The 21,181-nt window shown below is 35.1% G+C and overlaps 1 protein-coding gene across 1 annotated transcript in view; it reads left to right on the top strand.

The window, feature by feature from the left end:
• Positions 1 to 20,857, top strand: part of LOC129746153 (autophagy protein 5) — a 77,172-nt gene extending 56,315 nt beyond the window's left edge. Inside the window, exon 7 of the mRNA XM_055739663.1 lies at positions 20,190 to 20,857. Within this exon, the coding sequence (XP_055595638.1) occupies positions 20,190 to 20,302 (113 nt within the window). The 3' untranslated portion in view covers positions 20,303 to 20,857. The remainder of the gene's footprint in view (positions 1 to 20,189) is intronic.
• Positions 20,858 to 21,181: the final 324 nt, after the last annotated feature.

Genomic DNA, 21,181 nt, shown 5'->3' with positions numbered 1-21,181 from the left:
CGTGTCACATCTAGGCGTCATTTATTTCCACGTGCTGTGTACAATTAAGCAAGAAAAAACATTGTTAAATTTTTCCAGCGATCAATGAACAGTATGCTTTGGTTACTATCCACTTGCGACGACGTTTGCTTGGCCATAGAGACGAAAGACAACCCCCTCAAAGAAAAGAAAATCTCCAAAAACTGAATGCCATGCCTTTTCAATTTCAGATTTTGGCAAAAACAATGTATATGTTTTATTCGATCGGCAAAATGTCAATCTGGATCACATCTAGGCGTCATTCATAACCATGTGCTGTACAAATGAGCTAGGAATCAAGTAGAAAAAAAATCACATCAAGGCTTCATATTGCCACCCCTTGCATTGAAAATATGTTTGGTTGAGAAATACGCGCCAAAATATTCCAACTGATCAGTATGCTATGTCATGGTTACTATCCTCTCGCGACGTTGGTTCGCGACGCCTCGTCCATGGAGACGAAAAACAAACCGCCGAAGGAGAAAAAAAATCTCGAGAAAATGGATGTCATGACTTTAATTTGTTTCGAAAAACTACAAATTTTGTATGGGAGCCCTCCCTCCCTTAAGTCAGATGGGGTTTTAACTATTATAGAAACCATCTCCGGACCCAAAAACCCTCAGATGCCAATTTTGACGATGATCGGTTCAGTAGTTTCCGAGTCTATAGGGAACAGACAGACAGACAAACATTCATTTTTATATTTATAGACTAGCTGATCCCTTACGAACTCCGTTTCGCTTTCAACTTGAAATATTCCATGAAGAGTTTGTAAGAAAGTCAATTGCCAAGCATTTTCTAGATGCACTTCCAAATTCATTGTTAGGCAGTGTTCGGCAGAATAGCGCTAAATCGCTAATCGCTAATTAGTCCGCTAACTTTTTGATAAGCTAGCTTAACCTTCCCATGCCGTTCGGGTCAATATGACCCGAAGCGCACATTTAGAATCTCTTTATCATCATTCCAATATACTGAAGAACTAGGAATTTTGACAGACCAAGTATGTTCTATGAAAATAATGATCAAATTAACGTCAAAAAACTGAAATTTGAGTTTTGAAAATCGGTTCATTGGGAAATGAAATACAGCTAAGCAAAGCAAAAATTGGATATCGTTTTTTTAAAGTTAGATTTTTTTCTACCGGAAGATCTGAGATAGCGGTCAAAACTTTCATTGGACCCCAACATATCTATACATTGTCGGATAGATGGATTCTTGACAATTTCAAACATCAATGAAACACTTAAATACAGAAAAGCTGTCAAAAGTTATGAGCATTTTGAAAATAAAATTGATTTTTCGGACTTTTTACTTTCTGAACCAGTTTCCGATAACTTGGTAATACATATCGACTTTATTTTAAAATTTTGAGTAATGTAGAACAAATTACCTACACAATGAATATAATATCATCAAAATCGGTTAACATTTACAGCCAGGAGAACGAAATCAAACTACAACTCAAATTTCCCCGAAACGGATATTTTGCGAACGGCATGGGAAGGTTAAGCTGTCTGCCGCTAAATTTTGATAAGCTAGCGAATTAAAAAGTTCCGCTATTTTATGGTTCCGCTAACTGAAGACCGCTAATCCTATATATTTTTTTTAAACTCGTGGATCACTGCTGATAGAAGTAGGTATTTATACTTTTAGCCATTTATCAGGCTAATCAGGCACTTCGAATGGTCTCAATGGAAGAGTGCGTACAAGAGTCAAATGATAGGAATATTTTGGGTCACCTCACACCACAGTCACGCAGATTAACCAAGATGGGTAAACAGTAGTTGATTCGATCTGCCGACTTTCAGAATCAGCCATGTTGATTGCTTCGTTGCATTTGTTAACCTTTAATTCATAGAACAGCTGAGACCTAAGCTTGCCTTTACATTTTAGAACACTGCTAGTTTGTAAGCAAAGATAACGAGCATCACCACACTCCACCGTGTTCTCCTCGCCTACATATTGTAAAAGTCAGAAAACCTAGTATTTTATTGACCTTGAGATTAACTTCATAATTCGTTTAGTACCGTCATGGGCATCATGCAACAGCGGGGTTCGATGCAACATTTATATAACACTACATTAAATCAATTTTTAATTTAATGTATTGTAATAAAGTTATCTTTTAATGATCACAAAATGATGATGACATAATTTCTCACATCTTAAGCTAGTTTTCTTAAGTTTTTTATTTTTATGTAAAATTTGAAAAATCGAGCAATAAATGTACAATTTTTAACATTTTTTGATGCCGAAAAAAACTTTACCCAGTATGACGGATCGGCTTGATAATTTTACCTACAAACTTTTTACTGGTTTTCTCATGTTATAGCAACATTGTTGGTGTAAAAATATTTTTCGAACAATCACCCAATTTTTTTAAATAAATATTTTTATAATTCCGTTTGGTGTCTGGGGTTAAATGCAACAAAATGCAAATCAAAGAAATACCTTGTTTATCTCGTTTCCATGTGTTGGAATATAAATGTTTTACATCACATGTTTGTAAACATTGGAATTTCATTCATCCAAACATTTATTTTAATGATTTCTGCTTTTAGAATTTTTTGTAGCATTATTTAACCCCTAAATGTATGCAGCATCTTCATTTTCAGAAAAAATGTGAAAATTAGTTATTACAGACCCAAAAACTACTGCAATTGGTGTTTTCATGCGTGATGATCTTTAAGGCATCGCTAATATATTAAAAACTATAAATTTTCGTACGTGTTCATAAGATTTTTCATTAAAAACAAAGTTTGTTGCAAGTTACCCCATTTTCTAAGAAGGGTGAATATCGCATGTTTTTAGAAAATTAAAAATAACTGAAGAAACCTATATTTTTTCTAACTACGCCAATTTGATACCCCAGCATCCTTAAAACTTTTGATGCATAAGGGGTAGGATTAATTGTGAACATAAGCTTTTTAGAAGCCATTGAAGTTGAAAATTGTTGCATGTTGCCCCAGTTGACGGTACTTCTTTGGCAATAGTCAAAGAAGAAGAATCTAATGAAAGTTGCTCAACAATATAGAACTTTTTTACATCCTTTTAGATCCTTTAGTCTTTAGTCCTTTAGTTTTAGAGTAACATATATTATCATTTCAAAAATTAGTTCTTTTTTATATTTCACAGATCAGTTCATATAAAATAAGAACAAAAAAATCACTAGAGAAAAAATTTACATTGTAAAGCAGTATGTGCATTGAATTGTTCGTTTTGTTTTCGATTTAGGTTCGAATAGATATTGTTTGAACATTCACGTTCGGAAACGCTTCTAACATGAAAGAACTGGTTGAAGATTTTACACAAAAATCACACTATGATTGCAAAGCTTTGGAATAAAAAAAAAAACTTATGATTCAACTGTATCCATGCTATGAACAGTTAATATTTTTGTGTTATTTTTAGAAGTTTTAGTTAACTGTATTTCCAATTTCGGTGTAACATTTGTACTGTACTTTAAAAAATACACAAAATTAATTATTTTTTGGTTTACGTTTTTTGTTGGGTTACAGTTAGCAGTTAGCGATTAGCGCTTTAAGGCTTAAGCGATAACTTTTTGAGCACATTTAGCGGTTTTAATTAGCGATCGCTAACATTGACTAAATTAGCGATTCAATTAGCGGCGCTAATTTTTCAGTTAGCGATGCCGAACACTGTTGTTAGGTAATTATTGCAAAAATACTGGTCGATTTCTTTTTCTGTCGTCTGCTACTAAATTTGAAATCAGGAATCAATTGACCATTGACCGTGCCAAAAAACCTCGTGTATAAATTTTTACTCCATCCTTGCATAACAACAGGACGACGTCAAAAGTCATACATCTGTTACACAGCTTAACAAAATACGAAGTTAAAGTCTGCAACAAAGATGTTCAGCAGAAAAATTTCTTTAGAGAATTCATTAATTGGCACAAAAACCACCAGCAGGCTCAGTTCCACAGAAGAAACAAAAATTATATTGATTTTTCAGTACAAAATATTCAATTGTCCCATACAAAAATAAAAGTTTATATTTACTCATGTAAACGTTACTTAAAAATTCTGCAAAAAATTATGGCAGAGTTTTGAACCAATACGAAGCTTTTGAGAATCCAGGATTTGAGAAATTAAAAAAAAGACCCAAAATCGACTCAGTCTAATGGGTCATTTTCCTTGAGACAATATTCTTGAGTCCCAGTCGTAATACTGTGACTTGATTTGGATAGGAGAGAAATTATGGTAATCATGCCAGTGGCCCTGGCTTAAAGGTTAGAGCGTAAGCTTTCTAAGCCACAGTTCATCATGAGATCGAATCCCGGTCATGGCGTACAGGGCACTTCTTCTGGAGGTTGGCGGTTTTAGCATTCCAAGCCTGCTGGCCGCCACTGGTGGAAGTTGGTACGCTTGATTTTAGAGATATCGTTGGATCTTTCAAAGGAAGATAAGGTTGCTCTTATGATGTTTCATATTTGTGTGCTCATTAAATACTAAATCAGTATTCACCTGGCATTTATCAATAGTGTCAGTGTATCTGGAAGCATTTATGCAGTAAAAAATAATTCGCGGGGTAATGTTAAAAAAATCTTATGACAGGGGTCTCTCTCCAACAAAAAAGTAGCCATAATGATGGATATTTATGAAGGTGGCAATAGATGGTTGTATGGGAAACATTAGCGTAAACGATCTTTTCAAAAAAAGTTATATTGCACTTGGGATCTTACCTAGATTGTTTGCTCGAAGTTCTACCGGTAAACCAAATCAACCAATAGGGCAAGTGTCTCAAGTAGCATAGCAAATTTAAAACGGGGTTAATATCTGATATTATAACAATAGATCAAACTTTCAGCTTGACCGGACTTGACTCAAAGTGCTCAAAGTTTCAATTTTTTACCCTCAAATATCAGTTGAGATGATAAACGGATCCATGAAAATTAAAAACACTACATCTGTGTTAAGAAAATGTTAAGATGACAGTTTTATAAGTTTCATTTTTTGTTCGCTCTGGAATAACGAAAGTGAATCTAGAAAGAGTGGATGCAAATTACCAAAAGGTAGATCAAAGAAACCATCATTGACTCAACTGATGATTATTAGTAAAACGTGACTTTCAAGCTCCTAACATCCTCCTTCCAAGGAAAACTTTTAGCGCTTATGTTTGCAAACAAACAACCGTCTTGTTTTTCGAGTTTGGTTCGGTCTTCGCGAGATCGCAGTAGCCAATGACTGACCGCGTCGCCGCTGCAAGAAATGACCGGTCCGGAACACCAATTAAAAACCACACAAACGCACACCGTTTTCTATGTTAATTTTTTTTCCTCCTCATTTTCACTTCTACTAAGCAACAGCGTTAACCGCTTTTTCGCTACCTCAGTAGGCAAAGACGATCAAAATTAATATTTACCACCCCATGCCCAAATGAGTGCGTCCATCTGTATGTTTGATCGTGGTGTTGTTGTTGTTGCTGTCAGTTGCTCCCCACGAATGGGATAAATAGCTTCTCGTTGGCTCCGCCCCCAAATTATTGACCAATCGAGTGTGCGGTGCGCAAATCAATTTCTGCCACCGCCGACCGCAATTTGTTTGCCATTTCCGAAAGTGTGTGGGGGCACCCGAAAAATTTGCATTGCATATTGACTGGCCGAAAGTTTGGTTGCCATTCGTTGGCGTTTCGAGAATCAATAATAATGCCGGTTCCACCAATCGTGATCGGTGGCATTTTGGCTTGCCTATCATAATTGTAGATGTTTTTCGCGAAACTTCTCAGAAATTTGTCAAAACTGCTACCGATTTGATCATGTTCGAAAAGCCAGATTGTCTACCTACCCGTGGGGAGCGATCGTTATCCGTTTGTTGTTGCTCAGTTGGGAAGAAGAGAGGTCAACCAAAAATAGCGCATCTTCGTGACAGTGACAATGACACTAGATACACACAACCGACTCAATACCGTGTAACAACAGCAGCAGGCAGCTAGCCGAGCTGACTGACTGACGCACTGACTGTCACATTGTAGTGTTTTTCCCAGGAAAAGTGAATGAGATGATCGCCGGAAAACCACAAGCGTGAAGAAAATCCTAATACAAAACATTATCGTGTCATCCAAAGTTGGGTGCATTGTGGGTGACACGGATAAGTATCTCTGAATCCGGATTGACCCCCAGCCGACTGGTTTGGCAGGGGTAACATCTTCTGATCTGAGAGTTAACCTTTCGAAAACGATGGAACGAAAACGGAGACAATTGACAAAAAGTTCGAAAAACAGCTACTTCTGTGTTTCGAATTTTGACATTCTAAAAATACAAAAATGTGCCAAATTACGTCAACTTTTCAGTCCTCTCTTCAAAATTTATTTGAAGTGACTTAAACAATTTTGACGGTTCATTGCTTGAAAAGTACGACTTTTTCACCACTTTTTACATTTTTGTGGTGGTGATCTTAAAAAAAAAATAAAAAAATAAATCCTCATGTGCAACTTCTAACTTCAGCTCTCTTGGACACTTAGTCAAAGTTTTAGAAGCATTGAGCTGATCTTCAGACACATTCCACCGTGACGTGAAATCGCTTTTCCGGACTTTTCCGCACTGTTATCATTCTAGAAGTCAACCAATTTACTTGATAATAAAAAACATTGTAGCAAACGGTCGCAAATTGAATTTCCTTTAAAATGAATATAATTTGGTCATTTAAAAATTTTAGTTGTTTTAGTTGTGATTGATTACTTTTGTGACGTGAATTCACGCTAGAATTAACCATTTCGGACTTTAGTACATACATCTTTGATTTCCGGTTCTCTCTGTGGAAACAGAATATTGGTGTCTTCGAATGAGTTGTAAAGAAAACAATTATCCACAATTTGATATACAGAGCTTATCGATTGAAGAACAACGAACGAAGTTATGCTTATTTGAAGTTGTGACGTGAATTCACTCAGTTCAAACAGAACAGGGTAGTTGACTGAATTCACGTCACGAAATATAAACCCCCTTATTCTGCGCCGCGCGTGAGGTGACGATAGTCGAGTCACCCGATTCCAGCAGTCGCTTTAGGTGAGAAACATCTTTTAGAATGAACTTTTTGAGTTCTTATCCTAATTTATTAGTCACCGTGAGTGACAAATCGTATGCTCTGTCACATCGGCTTCGGGAATAAGGTGACAAGACTCAAGTGACTCCGACTCGACTCGACTATCTTCACCTCACGCGCTGCGCAGAATAAGGGGGAAAGTTATACTGTGGTTATGCTGAACCATTCTTTGGAGTCTTCAAATTTTATGTACACTGTCAAAAACGATATTTTGTTCAGGGCTAGAAGTTGGTCACTTTTTAGTAACTTTGTCACTTTTTTCAGGCTGGTCACTCAGAAGTTACTTTTTTTGAAATTTGGTCCCTAAAGTCACTATTTTGTATATAATTAAAAAAAAACGAACACAAACACATACATTTTTCGCCTAAAAAATATTTAGTTTTTTGTTTATTTGTGACACTTATTACCAAAGTTTTGACATTCGTGTCAAGAAAAAAAATTTCCTGACGTGACACTATTATAACAAGTTTAACCAAGATTTGAAGTATTATGACTTTTAAAGCTTGAATTTGTTAAAAATAATTCTCAACTTTATTTTAAAAAAAAAACATTCAAAATCTGTACAGTGCACTAAATCACATGGCAGGAAACGTTCCATGCTTTCAATGCTCTTGGTTGTATTAAATGGAAGGTAAACTTGTGAAAAGTGACTCAATTGAATCGAAAATATCAGATATTTCATTTCTAAGTTCCCTTATTTCAGACATTTTCGAATCATTTGAAGGATTGGTAGACATATTAGAGGTTTACTGATATATTTTCTTCAATAATCCAATAGGCGTTTCTTGGATGGATACAATATTTCTGAGGTGTTTCTTGGATCTGTTGATTTTTTAAAGAAATTGTCGTGTTAAATCTTTATGAATATTTTTTTAAAATTCCTTTTTGAACATCATTTTTTTTCTAGTTAATCTTTCAAATGATTGATAAGTAGATCATGCAATAAAGTCTGCAGGGAATCTCTTAGGAAATGTCCCATTTATCATTGTTTTGTCACTTTTTCATGAGGTCCTCCCAAGTTTTAATTTCATGACTCTTTCATGAAATGAACTTTCTATAAATGTAAAACTTAACTCAATTTCAAGTAAATTCTTTAAATTTTTCGTTAAACATGTGCTGTTTTTTTATTTGCATTTGTAGATCTCTCACATATAACAATTTTGTTGAAAATTTGGGTTTCTGTAAATTTATTTCGAATTGTTAACTTTTTTCAAGATAATTTTCAAAATTTGTGGGTTTTTTTTCAAAGAAAATGGATAACCTCGAAGTTCTTGTAGGGCTAAGTTGTCCTAGTCTTTATAGTGCAATCTTTTGGTTACATTAGGGTTGCCATCCGTCCCGCAAAAGCGGGACATGTCCCGCTTTTTTGTCGAATGTCCCGCTGTCCCGCTTTTTCTTCAAAATGTCCCGCTTTTTTTTCTTGGAAAACTTTTACAAAGTTCACTAATTTACTCTATACAAAATCAAATTTTTCACAGAAAAGCTTTTAAAAACTTTGTTTACCTAAAATAAGCAGCATTTTCATATTTCATAAAAGACAATACTGAATAACTCTACACTCAGAGGAAATCTTATTATAAATTTCATAAGATACATCTTATGAACCACTTTTTTGCGTCCAAACTAATTTTTCATAAGAATCTTATGAAATTCTTTCAATTTTCATTCGATGTTCTTATGAAAAATAGAAGAAACGGCATTGTGAAAAAATGATGAACACATTCATTCATAGCATCAGTTTATTTTTCATCATCTAACAGTACGAAGCAATCGCCAGTTCATAGTTATTATAGTTTTCCTTCAATGTTAAATGTTATTGTTATCTCCGGAATGGTAAGTTCGATTTGATGTTTTTGGTGTGAACGTTTAATATATTAGTTAACTAAAATACATTATTTGTTTACTTTTCAGCAAGCTGATCGGCGAAAAACGGAAGGTCGAAGATTAGGATGCGGCAAAAAAAAACTTTGATGGAGCCGTCTGTTGATGCGCTGCTGATGGTGACCATGAAGGATTTAATTTTAAACAAATTTGGCAAACAATAAATTGAATGTTTTCAGCATGAAATATCGAGATTTTTTCTTATTAGAAAGTGATTTACTGTTTCCATAAGAATCTCTTATGAAAAGCAACAACCTCTCATTGAAGTAGGCGTTCATCTTCAGAATTCATTCGCGTCATAAGACAATCTTATAAATTTCATTAATTTTTCTTATGGCGCCACTTCATAAGAGAATCTTATGGCATACATAATAGTATTTTTCTGAGTGTACTGTTCTGCTTCTGATTCAGTTAACTGCCTTGGAGCACGTTCGACCAATGCAATGTAAATAACTTTGTATGTAGAAAATATTGTTTAGGTTGCTTCTAAATGATTATAGATCTTAATTTTTCGCCGGAATCTAATTGAACTGCTTTCTGTTGTACACCACCTTTTCAGATTCAATTTTCCAATGTACATAATGATGGACATTTTCTTGAGTTTTCAAAGTTTTAGATCAAATTCAAAATATATTTGTTGTTACACGTTGGTTTTATAGGCGATATCAAATCCGATGTTTTCATGAAATATTTTCTCTCTAATAACATGTTAATTCGCGAGAACTGTGGAAATTAAAAGTGCTTATGGCAAAAATCAGGGAAAATAGAAGTCATGTGAGACAAAAATAAAACAGTGAAAAATCAATCCACGTGGAAAAATAACTTTAGTTTACTTTCTATGAACAACATTGGATGATGTTTGGTTATACAATTAAACTATTTGTAGTTTTTTTTTAAAGGAAAAAATGATTTTTATAAGAGTTTCTCAAATGTCCCGCTTTTTTAGGCTGTGTCTTGCTTTTTTCGTAAAATGTCCCGCTTTTTTCTAAAAGTATCTGGCAAGCCTAGGTTACATCCCATTGTTTTTTAGAACTTTAGGATTCTGCGGTCGCTATTCTTAAATTATCTAAGCTCATTTAAAATGTTCCTCTTTTGTCCGACATATTGCTTTACTACAAGTGAGGCCAACAGCCTTCCAAAAAACGTTTTGCAATTAACATAATTGTCTTAAAAGCGTTTTATTTTAGTGTTTAATGTCATTTTTTAGTTAAAATTTTGTAGAAATTGTTTTATTTGGATGCCGCCAAACTTCCCATAGTGTCATATTAACATTCAAGAGCGGATTAGGGTTAAACCGATGGTAATCTTCGGTTCAAATCATTTTTTTTTTTTGTATAAACTGCCATCCGGCTAAGAAGTTGAGCTTTTCTGTTGCATTATTGACGGCGTCTACAGCATCTTTACTTCGTCTTAATTTATGTGGTCTAAGAAGAGCTGCATTTTATTTCCACCAATCTACTGGTGTCTAGAAAAATCCTGTTTTTTTTTCTTCGCGGTGTCCTGATTTTTTGACGAAATCATCTGACACCTCTGCTCCGAACGCCATCTTGGACAGTTACTTTTGAAAGAAAAAAATCCAAAACAGTAAACAGCAGTTTGCATGGTAGCCACAAGTACAGATTAATCTTAAAAAGTAAAGATTTTTCACATTTTTTGGTACAGATTCTATCTGCACATAAGACAGGTTTTTGAGGATTTGGTTAAAATAAGTGGGTACAGATTTAAGCTTTAAAAAAAAATTAAATAGCCAAACGAAACCATAACGGTTGAACATTTCATCATATAGAAAAAGACAGAAATCAGATTCATGTGAAATTTGTCAATTATCAAAAATTATAACACAGTTGAAAGTAGCTTCCGGATTTCAAAACACCTTTTAGAAAAATAATTAATTTTGATTTTTGAATAATTCAGATGGAACAGAAATGGTATCAACGGTCAATGCCAATTTTTAAAAAAACTACTGATTTTCCTAATATTTGCCACTGATGATCTTTTTGGTTATATTTTTTTTTTAGTTTCCAGGCTTCCAGCCTTTTCCTATTTCTTCCTGACAATTCCAGACTTTTGAGTTTTGACATGAATTATTCTACAAAACAGTGTTATTTCATAATGTTTTTGATGAAATATCAGGAAATGATTTGGAGTGATCATTTGTAGGATCATGGAGTTATGCATAGCACGTGTACTGTCCTTGCTAGTACAATAGGTCCAGTAGTTGATACTATGTGATAGGAAATGCTGGAAATCCGTAAATTTCGAGCATCGATTCGTAGATCCGTAGAAATGCTTAAAATCCGTAGATCTGGCAACGCTTTTTCTACCGGCTCTTTGTTGTTTGGTAGGAGCCGACCAACTATCACACAAGTAAACGAAGATTCATAGAACTTGTTCAGTTCATAATCTTTTCCCGCGGTAGCTTTTCTTATCCCCATACACACTGTTTCTTGTCTTGTTAAGATCTTTCGAACCGTACATTACAAATCCGGAAAACCCAATTCTCCATCCTTCTTTGTAGCATCTTTTTGAATGACCAAAAAGTGAAAAAAAAAAACGCGCATGCAGACTGTCGTAACCAAGGTTGCCAATGTGCCTGATTTTTCAAGATTTTCCTGATTTTTCAGGATTTGCCTGATTTTTGGAGGCCCAACCTGATAACCTAGGGTTGCCATCCGTCCCGCAGAAGCGAGACATGTCCCGCTTTTTTTTAATGTCCCGCCGTCTCGCTTTTTCCTCAAAATGTCCCGCTTTTTTCCTTGGGAAACTTTTACAAAGTTAACTCACTTACACTAGAAAAAGTTAATTTTAGCCTCGATTTCAATTCATTGGTTCCACACAGTAAACCTTTCAAATACGTACTCGTTCTCAAAATAAGAGATATTTTCCATACTTTATATAAGACAATACTGAATAACTCTAAAGTTACAGTAAGATTCTGAATCGTCTAAGCGTTTTCGGAAGCCCTTGGAGCACGTTCAACCGAATGCAACGTAAATAACTTTGGTATGAAGAAAATATTTTCAAAGTTGCTTCCAAATGATTAAAGATCTTAACTTTTCGACGTAATCTTAGTTAAATTGCCTTTTATCACCACCTATTTCGATTCAATTCTCCCAAGTATTCAAGTATGGAAGTTTCCTTAAGTTTTAAAATTTCAAAGTCAATTTGAAATATATTTGTTATTATACGAAGGTTATTTACGCGGCATGAAATCCACGGTTTACATGTACGACTTGAAATATTTCTCTCAAATAAAGTGTTAATTTGAAAGAAATGTGGACCGTGCTTATGACAAAAACCGCGTAAATACCAGTCATGTAAGAAAAAACTGAGCAAAATCAATCCGCATTAGAAAAAACTTTGTTGTTCTTTCTATGAAGAACTTTCGCAGATGGTTTCTTAAATGTCCCGCTTTTTTCGGCTGTGTCCCGCTTTTTTCCATGGAATGTCCCGTTTTTTTCAAAAAGTGTCTGGCAAGCCTACCTGATAAGCCTCCATTTTTCCTTGATTTTTGGAAATCAGCCTGATTTTTCCTGACTTTTGTGAATATAATGTAAAATGTATTAACTGTATTAACGACATTGGTGGAGGTCAAAATATGGATTGAATTTTGAAAAAAAAAATTATAGTATAATTCTGCTAGAAATCTTTCCGAGAGTTTATCTGTACAACCGCTATTCTGTTCAGTTCTCTCGAACCAATTTTTCAACTTCACGTACCTATCCGTCTCTCATCATTTTTTTTTCTCTTCAATCTACACAACTTGATACGTATGTAGACCTTTTTAAGTAATGGGTTTATTTTTAACTGTCTTTATCGTGAAAATGTAGTTGAAAAATAAAAAACTTCGTTTGATTAGAAAGGGTTTATTATTTCCCTTCTAATGGTTTAAAAGCTTTGTTGGAAGACGAAGAGTGAATGTCCTTAAACTTAAGATAAACTTTTGAGAATATCCTCGTTGAAAGTGAACACATTCGAGCAGCGCCAAGTGATACCAAAGCGCGTTGCCGGCAGGCCTACACTCGGTGTTAAAATGTCGTTGACCTCGACGTGTGCCTTATAGACCAAAACGATTATTTATGCGCAATTATGTATTATATTTATACGCAATATACACCAATCATAGAAGTCGATTTGGCCTCAGATGCAGAGTTGTTAGTGCTTCAGCATAAAAACGTCGCTTCAAGTGTTGTGCTTATGGACATAAAAGCATAGACTGCAAAAATGATTAAACCTCAGATTGTATGTCAGATTTTAGAACCTGTATTAATTGCAAAAATATCAACACAGAACGGAAAATGAATTTGGCTATCGATCATTTTGCATATAGCGAGGATTGTCCTGTTTACAAAAAACGGGTGGCAAATAAGCGGCGTTTTGTAGAATACACTCAATAGCAATCATTAAAGCCTAGCAAGTCAATCAACGATCACTTACTTAAATTGTGGTGGTATGACAACCAATTTTGAGAAAATTCAATTAATGATGTACACAATTAAACCGAAACTAGTTTTGCTCTCTAAAACGCATGTAACAGAAACATTGGGCGAAAATATTTTTCAAATACCCAATTTCCGATCCACAAGTTGGCGTTATGATATATATCCATGAAAGCATAAAATATAAAGTCCTTCTAAATGCACAAAAAATAAGAATAGGATTCTCGGAATTGAAGTTTTAAGTGGCATAACTGCAGGTCGATACGGTATCCTTTACCATTCGCCAAACAAAAGTAATGCAAATTTTCTGAATGTTTTGGTGGAAAACTGGCTTGATGAATTTGTTGATTTGTCTAAATTCAACATAATAATCGGAGTTCAAAGTTAAAGAATATTATGAATTCATACTAACTCAAACAGCATAACACGTACAAGTTAAAAAATGATTGATTTGGTATTCTCAAACTGTGATACCAATGTTTCTGCTGTCAATGATTTTAAAATATATCTGACCACGAAACTTTGTGTCTATCTGTTGAAAACAAATGTGATGATGTTGATGATATGCTTATAAAGGTAAAGTGTTGGAAAAACAACTCTCGCGAAAGTCTGCTCGCTTTGCTGAGGGAACGCATTCAAGAAACGAACTTAAATAGGTCATCTAAGGATTTCCTGCGAAGCCGCTTTGTTTAATAGAGCATTTGAAAATATGTGTAAATCAGCTGGTATCAAAAAAGCCCAACCATCAAGTAAATGGTATGATACTGAACTTGTCAAAATGAAAAGAAGAAGAGACAAGTCATATAAAAAAATGTTGCAGTTATAACCAGATTTTTCATGGCTATTTTACAAAACGCCATTTCTGTACGTGCCATGTGCCTGCGGAAAAGAACAACAAAGACAATGAGTCACTGTTGACTGGAATTGTTCCCCACTCTTGGAAAAAGTCTATGACGGTTCGAATAGAGAAAGTTAATCGAACATCGAAAACAGAGGAGTTTCGTCCAATTAACATGCAACCAGTGTACGAGAAAGTTTTGGAGATAGCAGTGAAAGACCAATTGCTCGACTATATTGATATTAACAAATTGCAAATATAACTTTTGTGAAACTGTTCTAAACTTAGTATTGGCAAAATGGAAAAAAATATGGAAAAAGCAGAAACTTATCGCAGTATTCCTTGATTTGTAACGAGCATTTGAAACGATTTCACGCATAAATCTGAAAAAAACTCTGCGAAAATATAGTATAAAGGAAACAGCTCTCAATTGGTTTCAATCGTATCTAAAATTAAAATACGCTAATGTGATATCTAATACCAAAGAAACCAAGGTCGGTGTACCCCAGGGAAGCGTTTTATGACCTTTGCTTTTCATTTAATACATAAACGACATGAAAAGAATTCTCATGCATTGTGATATCAATTTATTTGCTGACGATACTGTGATATTTATTGCTAGTGATAATGTTGATGTTACTGTTGAAAAACTGAACTGTGATCTTAGCAACTTAAGCAAATGGCTGGATTTTAAAATGTTGAAACTCAATGTCTCGGAAACAAAATGAGTGATCGTCTCCAAAAAGCCTTTAAACTGTTATATTATCAATGTATGTATCCATGGTAAACGTCTGGAAATAGTCCAAAATCAAGCATATTGGTGTCATCATTGACGAAAGATTGAATTTTAAAAGCCACATCAATTATTATGTAAAGAAAATGGCCCAAAGATCGGAATTTCGTGTCGTCTTCGTAAAGATTTGTCGCAGTGGAGTCTCATTTACCTGTACAAGGCAATCATATCACTACATTTTGACTTTTGCCCTTCTAAAATATGCTTTGCAAACGATCAGCAAATGGCTAGATTACAAAGGCTTCAAAATAAAATTATGAGACTGATTCTAAAGTGTAATCGAAGAACCCCTATACGGAATATGTTGGCTGCATTAAATTGGCTTTCAATAAGGCAAAGAGTTACATACTATGCTTTGATGCTGATATTCAAAATAGTAAAAAAAAAGTTGCATCAGAATACCGACAAGAGATAATAATCAGATGAACTGACCTGCATCGTCATGGAACTCGTTTTGCCAGTGAAATAAGAGTTGCATCATTTTTGTTAGCGTCTTCACAGAATTCGCAGTTCCACCGAGTAATGAAATTGTACAACACTTCACCCATTACATTAAGAGAGAAGATAACTTGACCAGTTTTAAAATTAAATGTTTGGAGTTCGTGAAAACTAACATAAGTATGAAGTTTCTTAGAGCAGACTTCAGCCTCCAACATATTCCAAACAGCGAAGTCCATACCCAAGCAACCAAAAGTTCGGATAACATTCCTCTATCAGGTTTGATCAGCTTTATCGAGTATGCTAATGCAACTTCTTTTCAGCTCAATTTTTAAGTAGTTAAACGAACTTTAAAGTTGACAAAAAGTTCGCATAAATCGCCTAACAACTTCTAACCAGCTTCAAAATCCACTTTATAAGCAGCATAAAAAATCGAAAAAATTACTCTTTTGCTCCTTCAATTGCCTTCTCAAGTCCGCTAATTTGATTCATATTAATCAACCATATTTGTTACTAACTCACATTACATTTAAAAAACATGTTCTTACCAAGCCTCGAACCCGAGCTCACCGCTTGAAAGTCGAGATTCATACTTGTTGCCCTATATGAATATCATGAGTAGGCAACGATTTTACTCGATGTGATGATTTTCTTTAAAATGACTTTCAGGTTCTTAATTCCTTCTTCATTCCCACTTTCCAGTTGTTAAAAAGTTCCTCCGGAACTAAATGTGTACTTCACATTGTGTTTATTTATGCAAACACGTTTTAAAGTTCGAAAAAAGTAAATTTAAGCCTTTAACTCTACTTCAAAGTTTCTATAATGCGAAGTTGCTTTTGAACGCCCGTTGGAACTAATTAAAAACTTTCAAGTTTACAAAATAGTACAACAGAGATTTTTTACAAACTATTGAGCTGTACAAAAATACTTGCAACCCTTTGATAGCTTCTTGATTTTGAAAAAAATGAGAAGTACGTAACAAGTAGATTGTTTTTCTTCATACAAACTTTAAAGTTCCCAAAAAGTAGAAACAGAAACCAAAACAGTACTTTAAGCTTTTTTTGAGTATTGGCTGAACTTGATAAAGAATGAAGTTCCATGGACCTCGAAAAAACATTTTGAACAGCAAAAAAGTTCCACAGAACTTTTGTACAGCTATAAATGAACTTAGTAGTTCGTTCCTTAAGTGATATTCGAACTTTTGGTTGCTTGGGTAGGGTTCAGGTCTGCCGAACTCGCCGGCCACTCGGAGCTCGAAATGAACTCTGAAAAATATTGCGCAATCCAAAGTTGGGTTTTCTTCGCTTTGTGAGCCGGCACCGAGTCCTGTTGGAAACCCAATCCCTGGAATCAAAATGTCGACGTGCCCACGGTTCGACGACATTCTGTAGAACTAGTTCCCGATATGTATTTTGGTTGATCTTCACTCCTTCAGGGACAAAAACCAGCGGAGTCTGGCCATCTCGGGTGGTTCCGGCCCAAAACATCGCCGATGCTGGTTTCTGTCGCCGGGTGGCCGTCAGCAAGTCGGCATGGCTTCGTGATTGTCTGGCAACCAAACTCTGTCGTTCTGCTTATTCACGAACTGCTGTACGGTGAAGAGTTTCTCGTCGGTAAACACGATATTCTTTAACCTTCCATCCGCGGCCCTCTTCAGTAGTGCCTTCGCTCTTTTTACCTGTTCTTGTTTCTGCTTCACCGTAAGGTCTTGAACCTTTTGGATGTTGTAGGACTTGGTCTGAAGTTTATCTTTCAGGATCCAACGGAGACTTCGATCCGATATGTTGAGATCCTCTGTCAATTTAGTGGCACTACGACGAGGATTTTTCTTAAGGCGTTTCTTGACGATCTTCACCATAGCAGGTGTCACCACAGTAGGTCGACGTCCCTCACCATACCGTTTTTTGGCACTTCCGGTCTCCAGGTATCTTTTAACTGTACAGTATATAAAATTTCTGCAAACACTTATATTGGACAGCTCACGCACTATGTCCTTCTGCCGTTTGCCATCTAGGAACAAGGCAACCACATCGCTACGTTTCTGTTTGAGATCCATTTTTCCGGATTACACCTGATTACAAAAGAAACACTTACATCCAATGATAGCTAGGACCAGTGATGCCACATTTAAATCGGTATTTTTGAACCCAAAAAAATCTTTTTTCGGTATGGAAATCCGAAAAATCGGTATGAAAATCGGTATTTTATGGCGATTAAAAAATTTTCGATAGTGATTCTGAAGTCTGTTATTTAATACTTTTTCTAATAAATGCCTTATAGTATTTTGGAATTTTGTGTATCGCCGCGCTTAAATGTGATTTAGTTCATCGACGTTTTTTGGCGGATTTTAGAATCAAAAAACGTTTTTACCAGTTGTCCAGACGTTTCGAGCTACTATGGCTTTCGCTTCTTTTCAGTGGACACTCAAATTGTATTTTAAACAATGAAATTTTATCTAAATTTACAATATTTAAAATCTTACAAACAAAAATCCGCCGAAAAAAGTCGATGAATTAAATCATAATATAGTATTTTGTGTGCTCGTTTTTTTTTTTTGTTTTAATATATTTTTATTTGATTTCAAGAGTTCTTAGAAGGTTGATACTGTTTTTTCTTCTCTATTATAATTTTTAGAAAATTTTTACAAACTTTGCATTTTCATAATTACTGCATTGATGCCAAAAACGTTTATGAGTGCATACAAGCAAATTTCGAGAAAAACGCTTTAAAGCTGTTGTGTTTGGCAATTTTCCATACGTATTTAAATAATTTGTATTTTTCTTCCGAACATAAAGGTATGAAAATAAATTTCTAAAAATCTGAAGAAATCACGAAATATAGTTTGAAACATGAAAAATCGTTCCGTATTATTAACTCATAGATCATTTGCTCTTATACTCTTTTGGCTCTGAGGGCCCTAATTTTGAAAAAATCGCATATTGAAAAGTTTTTGTGGAATTCTCTATTTAAAAAAAATCATGAAGCCTCTTTGTTATGTTCTCAATCATTAAATTTCTTCATGTTGTCGATTGACACATGATTCCTTGTAGGTGTAATCCTTATAGAGTGTTCTTTAAAATTTGTTTATGTTTTCAAAATTCTGAAAACTCATATATACTCAACCTCATTAGAGTAATTTCCGCTGGTTATCTTGGCGCAATTATAAATATCATAGAATATTTTATAGAAAACGACAGTTTTCCAACATTCTCAATGGAAAAATTGCCTACAAATTCCAACGGATAGTTAAAACTTTATTCGTGTCGTAGACTAATCTTTAAACTTTCGACTATCAAAAACAAAATACTTCTTTCCTTTAAAATTTGAGAGTTTCAATTGAAATATTGAAAAATGTGCACTTATCATAAAAGCTTCAAATGTTTCTTACTGAGCTAACGCCAAATAATATAATTAGGTCGTCTTCAATCAGACAGAAACCCAATATTTTCGGTAGTCTCGCTTACACTGAAATATATTTTACATTTGGTATCAAAATCTCAAAAATCGGTATGAAATCGGTATGTTTTGCCAAAAATCGGTATTCAGTATATACCGATTCTTGGATAAAAATTTGCTCAAAAATCGGTATGAATACCGAAAAATCGGTAGGTGTGGCATCTATGGCTAGGACTTAATGTAAACAAAGCGACGAGGGGTCGTTCAATACTGTTTCGTGTGCAACGAAATAATTACCGTTGAAGTAATGTAGCAGTTCAATTGCCGAACCCTGTAATAATTTTAATTTAACAAATTTATCATTCGAAGCTTATGCCGTTTTAATAGAAAATATGAAAAAATTGTTTTGCTACAAGAGGTAAGAATTTCAGATCTGCTGACATTTTTGACATTTGGGTGGGTAGTTCTCGGAACATGGGCCAGCTTCTGAGGCATTTTTATTTTCAACTTCCTTCTCAATCAAAGGAATGATTATCGTTTCAACGTTCCTTATGATGATCGCATAAAATCACACCATTCATTTGATCAAAACAAATCGCCACGATCCATAAAGAATGTTCCGGATGATTTCCTAAATTCCAAAAATAAAAACCTTTAAACAGTCCCAGAACAACGACAGTGAAAAAAAAAACTAATCAAAACACGTACCAGCACAGCAACACAACAAACTTAGAGAGTGTAGAGCGTCTCGAAAAAACTAATTATCAAATTTCCGGGAACTCATCTCATCTTTCGACCGCTTCCGCCGTCGTCGTTGCTGTTGTCGGATCGCGGCTCGCATTTCACATCCTTGATTCTTCACGCCCATAAAATAAGCCAAAAACCTCCTAGCTAGGTTTCTGGTTGTTGTTGATGTTATTTTTTTTGCCTTTACTCAAATATTTTCATTTCGACCCTCTTGTTCTTAAGTTTGGAACAAAAAGAAGAGCCGTTTGCAGAGACTGCAAACGGCGAAATCGTTCCACGTCCCAGATATGAGTCAAGGATGAATAATTTCAAACGAATGATCTTTGCGGTTTTAAGGAAGGAAATTCTTTTCCGAGTCCATCTTTTTGATGAATGAAAAAAAATGAGTGGAAGGCTTGTTGTTTTAGAAAGATTTTTGAATCATAATAATTTTATTTTGTCGAAATACTTCTTTTTCAGTGTTTAAGGAGTAGCAAGCCATGCTTGGCATTTAAAAATTGTCGATGCTGTCATGTTTTCTGTTTAAAAGTCTTTAACTAACTGTAAGCATTATTTTTCTCTGTTTTTTTTTCCAGTGGAAGCCCGGACTCATGGAATCTGCCTGCCAGATAGTACACCACTCCAGTGGCTCTCGGAACACCTTAGCTATCCGGACAATTTTCTGCACCTCTGTGTTACGTTTGCCTAGACAAACCATTGGCAAATGATGGCTGCTGCAGCATTCGGAACAAGACAAAAAAAATCCTAACCAAGTCACATGAGGAATGAACTTCCCATTCTAAGCTGAGCTGGTGAACACACAAGAGTAATTAGAAGTGACAGCCTACTACCTACTATTTATCATCCGTCAAACTGAAAAAAAAACTGCTACGGGGGGTCTCCTTAAAAAAATCGAAAGAAAAATCTTTCGGCGGAAAAAGATCCACCAAGCGCCCGTATGTGTAGGTGTTTGTGTTCATACGTTAATCTCTCTCATTTTTCCCCCTTGACTAGCATACGTATCTATACAAGCAACTACCTATCTAGTAGTCAGCGCATTATTATGGACGAAGACGACGATGACGCCTGCTAAGACTAAATATACATTTCTATCATTCTATTACTTTTCACTTCGCTGATACACAGTTGATAAACATGAAGAAGAAAAATCGAAAACAAAACAAGACATTTATTCGCGTGAAAATAAACAAACAACCCAAAAAATCATCTATATGTATGAGAATAAACTGTAAGGTAATTAAAACAAACAAACCACATGCGCCAAATTTAAAGCCGTACGTACTTAATATCAAAGCCTAATTAATAGCACCGAGTGAGGGGTGCCGAACAGAAGAGTCCGCTGTCACATAAATTTGTTCAGTCAGACCCCTCGGGATGTTGTTTTTTTTTCGGCTCGATCTGTCGCGATCTACTGCGACGACGAAGACGATGTAGTCTGTTGGTTTTTTTTTTCTTCAAAGTCTGACGTTAATTTCTTACGATTCCCGTGAACAAAAACAATATTTATAAGGCAGGATTGTTTTCTAGCGCCAGCGCTGCTGTCAGCTCTTGATCCGGGTGCTTTCCG

This window comes from Uranotaenia lowii, chromosome 2 (genome assembly GCF_029784155.1).
Source record: "Uranotaenia lowii strain MFRU-FL chromosome 2, ASM2978415v1, whole genome shotgun sequence".
Lineage (NCBI taxonomy): Eukaryota > Metazoa > Arthropoda > Insecta > Diptera > Culicidae > Uranotaenia > Uranotaenia lowii.
This window is presented reverse-complemented; position numbering and strand designations above follow the sequence as displayed.